The 9,680-nt window shown below is 48.3% G+C and overlaps 1 protein-coding gene across 10 annotated transcripts in view; it reads left to right on the top strand.

Annotated features, from left to right (window-relative positions):
• The first annotated feature begins 209 nt into the window (after positions 1 to 209).
• The window catches only part of NLRP13 (NLR family pyrin domain containing 13), a 29,191-nt gene continuing 19,720 nt past the window's right edge, over positions 210 to 9,680 (top strand). For 7 of the 10 annotated variants that reach the window (XM_044931053.2, XM_044931051.2, XM_044931054.2 and 4 more), the window contains exons 1-2: positions 210 to 345; positions 1,145 to 1,486. In XM_044931053.2, the coding sequence (XP_044786988.2) occupies positions 1,186 to 1,486 (301 nt within the window). In that variant the 5' untranslated portion in view covers positions 210 to 345; positions 1,145 to 1,185. Of the gene's footprint in view, positions 446 to 1,144; positions 1,487 to 2,880; positions 2,961 to 9,680 lie in introns of those variants that run through there. The other 3 variants (XM_044931049.2, XM_044931056.2, XM_044931057.2) reach the window with 3 other exon arrangements.

Here is a 9,680-nt window from a genome sequence, read left to right as displayed (position 1 = left end):
CTTTATGGCCCCACTCTAGGACAGGTATTCACACCAGTGGCCTCCGGCTGATGTGGGAGATTTCATTTACATCAGCTGGGTTTTAATTAGAACCCCAACTCTGCATCCCTTTCCTAGCCAGGACAACTTACACCTGGAAGAGAAGGACTCCAGGATCACCTATGGCAGGTGGCTTCTCCACCCTCCAGAGACAGCTGCGACGGAGGGGGCGGGACACCCGCAGACAGACCTGATAGGAGCTGGAGGGGCCCCAGGGCCAATCACGGGCTGGGGAGGGGTGAGGCAGACTGCTTCGGGTCCGGAGTCTGCGTTCTAGAAACTCGCAAGAGCTGAGAAGACAGCTTGGTGAGTGAGGTCTCTTTACTCTGCGGCTCAAAACTTTTCCTTACTCTGGCTTTTTATTTCTTTTCTTTTTTTAAACAGCTTTGATGTGATGGATTTAAAGGTAAGGGGGAAAAAACCCCAGCTATATTGAGGTATAATTGAAAACAAACAAAAAAAACACACACACACAAAAAAAACCCAACCCTCAACACTGCAAACATTTAACAAGCAGCTTAATGAGTGTGGGCACAGACAAGGGGAGACCTAGCCAGAACCTCCAGAAGTTTCTTTGCAGGGCCTGTGTGTGTGGTGGGAACATTTAACATGAGGCTGACCCTCTTACAATTTTCAGGGTACAAAAGAGTATTGATGACTGGGGGCCCTTTGCTGTAGGGCACATCCCCAAACTAATTCCTCCTGCATGACTTGCATTTACTCTGTGGGAGATACATAGTAATACAATAGGATCTTAGCCTTAAAAAGGGGGAAAAAAAAAAAAAGTGTTAGTTTCTCAGTCGTTTCTGACTCTGTGAGCCCATCAGGCTCCTCTGTCCATGAGATTTCCCGCAAAAATGCTGGGCGGGTTACCGCTTCCTCCTCCACGGATCTTCCCGACTCAGGGATGGAACCCGGGTCTCCTGCACTGGGAGGCGGATTCTTTACGGCTGAGCCCCCTGGGAAGCCCTCCTTGTGGAAGAGAGAGGTCAGTAAGCACAGAAAAACAAGGCAGGCGTGCTGCGCGGAGAAAGCAGCGCGTGGCTGGATTCGGCTGCGCGAAGCGGGTGACAGTCGCGGTGCCTGGCCTCCGCTGTTTCCGCAGGAGCTGTTCCTGTTGCGGCTGGAGACCTCGCTCCCGGGCCGATGGCTTCCCCTGCCGGCATTTCTGGGCATGATGGTGCCCGTGACCAGCTGCTGTCCCACCTGAGGGGCTTGGATCCCTGGCAGCTGGAGGACTTCAAACTCGCCCTGCAGTGCCCGGAGCTGCTGCCGGAGGGCGCCCGCAGGATCCCCTGGGCAGACCTGAGAGCCGCGGGCCCCGCCGACCTGCTCTGCCTGCTGGAGGAGCGCTTCCCCGGGAGGCGGACTTGGGAGGCGGCCCTCCGCGTCTTTGAGGACCTGCGGCTGAGCTCGCTGTGCGAGCAGATGCGAGCAGAGCTGCACGGTGAGCGGGCGGCGAGCGCGCTGCGGGGCGTTTGTGGGGTCCTCCCTGATTGCTAGTCCCCCCTGAGCGGGAGCCTCCCTGACGGGCTGTGAGTCCGGCGCCCTGGCACGGGAGAGGGTGGTGATGGTAAGGAAAGCACCAAGAGGGAACTGAAAGTTCAGCTCTGTTCCTAGACAGCTTTTGTTTCAAAAATATTTACTTTTTATTCATTTTTGGCTGTGCTCGGTCTTCACTGCTGCGCCCGGGCTTTCTATAGTTGCAGTCAGCGGGGCGTCTTTGGTTTCCGAGCACAGGCTCTAGGTGCACGCGGGCTCCAGAGCACAGGCTCAGGAGTTGAGCAGGAGTTTATTTGCTCCATGGCCTGTGGGATCTTCCCGGACCAGGGATTGAACTGGTGTTTCTTGCATTGCAAGGCAGATTGTAGCCACTGGACCACACAGGGAAGCCCTGCGGTTTTTTTTTTTTTTTTTTTTAAAGCTTATTTAGTTATTTGAGTTTCCCCAGTGGCTCAGTGGTAAAGAATTCGCCTGCCAATGCAGGAGACATAGGAGATGCAGGTTCGATCCCTAGTCTGGGACGATCCCCTGAAGAAGGAAATTGCAATCTATCCAATATTCTTGCCGGGGAAATCCCGTGGGCTACAGTCCATGGGGTCTCAAAGAGTCGGACACGACTGAGTGACTTAGCACGCACATCAGTGTAAGACAGTTCTCTGTTCCCTACACACCTTCCAGCATTGATTGCTTGTAGACCTTTCGATAGCCATTCTGACTGATGTGAGCTGATAGCTCATTGTAGTTTTGATTAGAATTTTTTAAATATTTAGCAAAGTGGAGTGTTTCTCTTTTTTAAAAAATTGGAGTATAATTGCTTTAAGGTTACAATGTACTTTAAAAAAACGGTAGGAGTAAACTTGGAAATTGGCTTCTTGACCGTCTGCCCTGCTTTGAATTCTTTTTCCTGGACTTACTCCAGGACATTTGTTGACCACGAGTATTTTTCCCTTACATCCGGAAGGCCAGGTGAATGTTAAGTGCCCATCAGCAGAGGTTTTTCAGGTGTTGTTACCAAAAGTGGCGACAAGGTGGCGGCACGCGCTACTTGATAATTTAGTTTTTAGTTTCTACTGGAGTCGAGTTGATTTCCGATGTTCTGTTTGTTTACAGGAAATACCTAGACGTTTATATATTATTCTTGGAGTCTTCCCATTTAGGTTATCACAGTGTGTTCGATAGACTTCCCTGTGCTATTCAGTAGGTTTTTAAAAATTATCTGTTTGATATATACTGGCGTGTATATGGACTTCCCAGGTGGTTAGCAAGAGACGCGGGTTTGATCCCTGGTCCATGGAAGATCCCCTGGAGGACCAGGATTCTTGCCTGGAGAATCCCACGGACAAAGGAGCCTGGTCGGCTACAGTCCATGGGGTCGCAGAGAGTCAGATGCGACTGAAGCATTTTAGCAAGAGGCTCAGGTGTGTATATATTAACCCCAGCCTCTTAATGTATCCCTCCCAAGTTTTTGTAAAATCATAAGATGGTTTTCTTAGTCTGTGTCCGTTTATAAGTAAGTTCGTTTGTGTGGGTTCATAGATTCCACCTGTCAGTGATATCTTAGCGTGTTTGTCTCTCTCTGACTTCCTCCACTTAGCATGATCTCTCGGTGGCATTTTTTCGTCCTTCGGGCCGAGTGTATTCCAGTGTCTAGATGCATTGGTGATGCTTCTTTGTCTATCGATGGACATTTTGTTTGATTCTCTGCCTTAGGTATTATAAACAGCGCTGCCCTGAAAATAATGGTGCGTGTGGCCTTTAAAATTATGGTTTTCTTGGTATCTCAGGCAAGGAGTGGGCTTGCGGGGGATCGTGGTTTAACTCTATATTTAGTGTTCTAAGGAATCTCCATACCGTTTCCTTCCTGGCCGCACCCACCTATTTACCTCCGGCCCACAGTGTCGGAGGATTCCCTGTTCCCCTCGCCGCCCTCGACAGCATTTAACCTCTGTAGATCTTTTGGAGGATGGCCCTTCTGAGCGGTGTAAGCTGCTCTCCTGGTAGATTTGATTGGAATTTACCTAGTAACTGGTGATGCTGCGTCTCTTTCCATGGGCTTTTAATCTTCTACAGTGTGAGTACAATTTACCTTTTGAGATTGGCTAATTGAAAGCCTGCCCTGTTTTGAATTCTTTTCCGGTGATTTACCCCAGGACAATTTTTTTTTTTTTAATTGGAGGATGATTACAGTGTTGGGTTGGTTTCTGCCATACATCACCATGAATCAGCCACAGGTACACGTATGTCCCCCGCCTCTTGGAGCTCCCTCCCACCCCCGCCCGCCCCTCTTAGCACCGGGTTGAGCTTTCTCGAGGGCAGATGTCAATTACAGCCCCGCAGGCCTGGTGAATATTAAGAGCCGCGAGCACGATTTCTAAGTGGTTGTTGCCCAAAGCTGCCACAGGGCGGCAGCATTTCTTCCCGCCCAACTCGGGTTACCCGGGCAACCAGAGCCTTAGGGCGAGTCCTGTTCCTGGGATGTTAATTAAAGTGGAGACACCTAAGGCTTGTGTCTCCTTCTTTCTCCTTACCCTTGATCCCCCGACACACCCAGTTCCTGCCACACAGCTCTGCAGAGGGAGCTGTCCTCAGGCGGGGACCCTAAAGGAGGAGGCTGGAGGTGGGAACCCACCCCCAGGACGCACGGAGCCCAGAGACCCGGGTTGGCTCTGCTGCCGAAGAGACGCCTGGGTCTGGAGACCGTGGGCCCAGGCAGAGGGGAACAGGAAGGCCAGCTCCGGGGGCGCTCACTGCGGGCACAGCCTGCCCAGCGCCCTCAGCCCCAGGACAGTCCCGCCGGGGACCCGAGCCTGCTCCGGCCCCAGGGCTGTGACGCCAGCCCGGGTCCCCAAGGCCTGAGGGGAAGAGAGCGTTTCTTCTCTCTGTCTCTCTTTTCCCTCCCTTCTTTATTTTCAGTTGGAATATACAGGTGATTTCCAATGGCTGTGGGTGTGTTTTTCAGGTGTACAGAAACTTATTTGTCCATAGACGTATGCATGTTCTCTTCCGGTTCTTTCCCATATAGGTTATTACAGAGTGTTGAGTAGGGTTCCTTGTGCTCCGCAGTGGGTCCTTGGGGATTCTTTTATAAATAGTGTGTCTATGTTATTCTCAAGCTGCTAATTTCTCCCAGCCCCTCACCTTTCCTTTTTGTAACCTGAGTTTCTTTCCCGAGTCTGTGAGGCTGTTTCTGTTTTGTAAGCAGTTCACGTGTATCCATGTTTAGATTCCAGCTGGAAGTGGTTTCATGGGATTCTTGTCTTTCCCGGTCTCGCCTACTTCCCTTGGGATGAGCCTGTCTGTTCTCACCCCTGGCTGCAAATGGCGTCCCTCGTCCTTCTTGGGGTTGAGTCACATTCCTTGAGTCCGTGCGCCCCACCTCCTTTATCCAGCCCTCTGCCCTTCTGCACTCAGGTTGCTTCTGCATCTTGACTGTTGGACCTGGTGCCATAATCATTGTGGCACGGGCGTCTTTTAAAGTTTTGGTTTTCTGAGGATCTGTGCCCAGACTGGGATGGCTGGGTCACATTGTACTTGTTGAGTGTCTTCGAGAACCTCTGTACTACTCTCCAGAGCGGATGCAATGATTTCCATTCCCACGCACGGTGCAGGAGGGTGCCCTTCTTTCCACACCCTCTCCAGCATTTATGGTTGTCGAATATTTGAGATGTCCATTCGGTCCAGTGTGAGCTGATACCTCATTGTAGTTTTGATTGGCATCTCTGTAATTAGTGATGCTGAGCATGTGTTCATGTGCTCTGATGAAGTATCCATTTAGATCTCTAGCCCATTTTTCTACTGCATTTTAAAAAATATTGAGCTGTACAAGCTGTTTGTATGTTCTGGAGATGAATCGCTTATGGGCCTCTTCATTTGCAAATATTTTCCCCATTCTGAGGGCTGTCTTTTTCTTTATAAATTCCCTTGCTGTGCAAACGCTTGTAAGGTTGATGAGGTCCTATTTGTTGACTTAAAAAAAATTGCATTACTCTTAAGAGCTGGATCCAAAGAGAACTGCCTGCGATTAATGTGAAACCTGGCTGCCTACAGTTTCCTAGGAGGTTTATAGTATCCGTCCTCTGCTTTGTTATGTTGAAAGCTTTTCATGTGATTAAAAAAAAAAAGTGTGAGCAAAACTCACCTCTCGAGGTTGCCTTCATCACTGTTTGTTCTCTTTTGAATTATTTTGCCAGGACCTACCCCAGGACAGTTTTTGAGGACAGATATCATTTCCTTACATCCTGGAAGAGCAAGTGGTCATGAGCACAGGCTTTTCAGGTGTTGTACCAAAAGCGGCCACAAGGCGGCAGCATTTCTCCATGCGCAACTTTTTTTCTTTTGTAATTTAATTTTTATTTTCGATTGGAGTAGAGTTGATTTCTGATGTTGTGTTTGTTTTAGGTGTACCGGAACTTGATTCAATTACACATATATTTATATCTTTTTTTTTCCGGTTCTCTTCCCATGTAGGTTATTACAGTGTGTTCAGTAGACTTCCCTGTGCTCTTCAGTAGGTCCTTTGGATTATCTATTTGATAATAAGTACTGTGTATCTGTTAACCAACCTTTTAATGTATCCCTCCCCGTGGACTTAAAAAAATAATGTTTCTTTTTTAGTCTGAGTCTGTTTCTGTTTATAAATGAGTTCATCAGTATGAATTATCGATTCTGTCTGTAAGTGGTACACCATTTCTCTTTCCCTCTCTGACTTCACGCCGTATGGTAAATCTCTAGGCCCATCCATGCTGCTGCACTGGCATTTTTCGTTCTTTTTGATGACTGAGTGTATTCCAGGGTGTAGGTGGACCCGTTCCTCTTCGTTTCTCTACTGATGGACATTCTGGTTTGATGCTGTGTCTTGTATATTGTGAATAGTCCTGCCCTGAAGCTTACTCCTTGGAAGGAAAGTTATGACCAATCTAGATAGCATATTGAAAAGCAGAGACATTACTTTGCCAACAAAGGTCCATCTAGTCAAGGCTATGGTTTTTCCAGTGGTCATGTATGGATGTGAGATTTGGACTGTGAAGAAAGCTGAGCATCGAAGAATTGATGCTTTTGAACTGTGGTGTTGGAGAAGACTCTTGAGAGTCCCGTGGACTGCAAGGAGATCCAACCAGTCCATTCTGAAGGAGATCAGCCCTGGGATTTCTTTGGAAGGAATGATGCTAAAGCTGAAACTCCAGTACTTTGGCCACCTCATGTGAAGAGTTGACTCATTGGGAAAGACTCTGATGCTGGGAGGGATTGGGGGCAGGAGGAGAGGGGGATGACAGAGGATGAGATGGCTGGATGGCATCACTGACTCGATGGACGTGAGTCTCAGTGAACTCCGGGAGTTGGTGATGGTCAGGGAGGCCTGGCGTGCTGCGATTCGTGGGGGTCTTAGAGTCGGACATGACTGAGCGACTGAAATGAACTGAAGATTGAGATGCACGTGTTGTTTTAAACTGTGACTTTCTCCGGACCTAAGGCAAAGGCTGGGGTTGCCAGATCAGGTGGTTAGTCTGCGTTTAGTGTTTTAAGACTTCCCTGGTGGCTCAGATGTAAGGCGTCTGGTGTTTTAAGGAATCGCCCTACTGCTTTCCTTGTGGCCTCACCCACCCTCCTCCCTCCCCGCCCACAGAGCAAGAGGAGTCCCTGTCCCCCCGCCCTCCACAGCCATTATCTTTGTAGCTCTTCCAAGGATGGCCATTCTGGGGGGGGGTGAGCTGATAGTACCTTATTGCCGTTTTGATTGGCATTTCTCTAACAGTGATGCTGAGCATCTTTTCACGTGCTGTGTGGCCATCAGGATGCCTTCCTTGGAGAAACGTCCATTTAGGTCTTTGGCTCATTTTTCCATTAGGTTATTTGGTTTGTGTTTTTTGATATTGCACTGCATGTTTCAGAGATGAATTTTCTGTGGGTATCTTCGTTTGCAAAGGGTTTTTTTTTTTTCTCATTCTGAGGCTTGTCTTTTTCTGTATGGCTTTTCCTAGCTGTGCAAATGCTTTTCCCTTCATTGAGTTTTCTTTTTCATTATTCTGAGTTGGGCCCAAAAAGCATTGCCTGTGGATAATGTGAAAACTCGCTCCGCCTATATTTTGCCCAAGAGGTTTAGAGTAGTCGTGCCCCCATGGAGGTCTTTAATCAATTTGCGGTTTCTTTTTCTGTCTGGGGTCCGGAAGTGTCCTGACGTCATTCTCTTTTCACTTATTTAATGACCCTGCACTTGGTCCTCCATCCTGCTGTTACAAGTTTCCCAGCCTCGATGCAGGAGGCTTCCTTTTCTCCACACCCTCACCAGCGTTTGTTTGTGGACTTTTTAACAAAGGCCATTCTGACCAGTGAGGTGATAACCTCCTTTGAGTTTGGTTTGCATTTCTCTTAAGATTAAGCGATGTTGAAAGCTTTTTCATGTGATTTTTAAAAAAACAGTGTGAGTAAAACTAACCTCTTGAAATTTGCCTATTAAACGTCTACTCCGTTTTGAATTCTTTCCCCGGACCTACCCAGGGACATTTGTTGAGGGCAGGTGTTTCTTTCCATCCATCCCTGCAGGCTTGGTGATATTAAGTGCCCATGAAGTGAGGTGAAAGTCGCTCAGGCATGTCCGACTGTTTGCAACCCCATGGACTGTATACTGGAGTGGATAGCCTTTCCCTTCTCCGGGGATCTTCCCAACCCCAGGGATCAAACCCAGGTCTCCAGCATTGCAAGGGGATTCTTTACCAGCTGAGCTACAAGGGAAGCCCAAGTATACTGGAGTGGGTAGCCTATCCCCTTCTCCAGCGGATCTTCCCGACCCAGGAATTGAACCCAGGTCTCCAGCATTGCAGGTGGATTCTTTCCCAACTGAGCTATCAGGGTCAACTGCCCATGAGCACAGGTTTTCCCCCTGTAGTTACCAAAAGCGACCACAAAGCGGCAGCATTTTTCCATGCGCAAATTTTTTCTTCTTTTGGTAATATAATTTTTATTTTCTATTGGATTTCCGATGTGTTTGTTTCAGGTGAACAGGAACATGATTGAGTTACACATCGATGTGTATCTTTTTTTCAGGTTCTCTTCCCATATATATTATGAGAGTGTGTTCAGTAGACTTCCCTAGTCTAACAGTAGGATCATAAGTGGTGTGTATCTGTTAATCCACAACCTCTTAATGTCTCCCTTCTCCTCCCCCCCTTTTTCCCCTTAATAATCATAACTTGGTTTTCTAAGTCTGTGAGTCTGTTTGTAAATGAGTTGATTGGTATGAATTTATAGCTTGCACCTGTAAGCGGTCTATTTCTCTGCGTCTTTTACTGACTTCACTTGGTGTGGTCATCTCTCGGTCCATCCATGCTGCCGATAGTGGCATTTTTTTCCCGCTCTTTTTGATGGCTGAGTGTATTCTGGTGTGTGGATGGACCAGGTACTCAGTTTTCTGTCGGTGGATATTTTGGCCAATGCTCTGCCTAGGATATTACGAAGAGTGCTGCCCTGAAAATAGGGGTGACGTGTCATTTCAAATTATGATTTTCTGTGGATCTAAGCCAAGGCGTGGGCTTGGGAAATCATGCGGTAACTCTATGTTTAGTGTATTAAGAAATCTCCGTGCTGTTTTCCTTCCTACATCCCGCCTACAGTGTGGGAGGATTCCATGCTCCCATAGCCCTGTGTAACAATCTTTCTAAAATCTTTTGGAGGATGGCCATTCTGAGCAGTGGGACTGATATCATGTGTTTTTATTTGTGTTGCTTGAATAATTAGTGACGCAGAGTCTCTGCATGGGCTTTTTATCTTCTAATCAGCCCTGTTGTGAATTGATTTACCCCGGGGCATTTCTTGAGGGCAGGCGTCATTTCCAGCCCCGCAGGCCTGGTGAATATTGGGCCCATCAGCACCGGTTTTCACGGAGTTGTTACAGGGAATGGCCACAAGGCGGCAGCATTTCTTCCTGCCCAACTCCGGTTACCTGGGCAACCAGAGCCTCAGGGCGAGTCCTGTTCCTGGGGTGTTGATTAGAATGGAGACACCTAAGGCCTGTGTGTCCTTCTTTCTCCTTACCTTTGATCCCCAGACACACCCCAGCTCCTGCCACACCGCTCTGCAGAGGGAGCTGTCCTCAGGCGGGAACCCTAAGGGAGGAGGCTGAATCCCACCCCCAGGACACACGG

This window comes from Bubalus bubalis, chromosome 18 (assembly GCF_019923935.1).
Source record: "Bubalus bubalis isolate 160015118507 breed Murrah chromosome 18, NDDB_SH_1, whole genome shotgun sequence".
In the NCBI taxonomy this organism is placed as follows: domain Eukaryota; kingdom Metazoa; phylum Chordata; class Mammalia; order Artiodactyla; family Bovidae; genus Bubalus; species Bubalus bubalis.
Note: the sequence above shows the minus strand (reverse complement) of the source record. Positions and strands in the feature narration are given on the sequence as shown.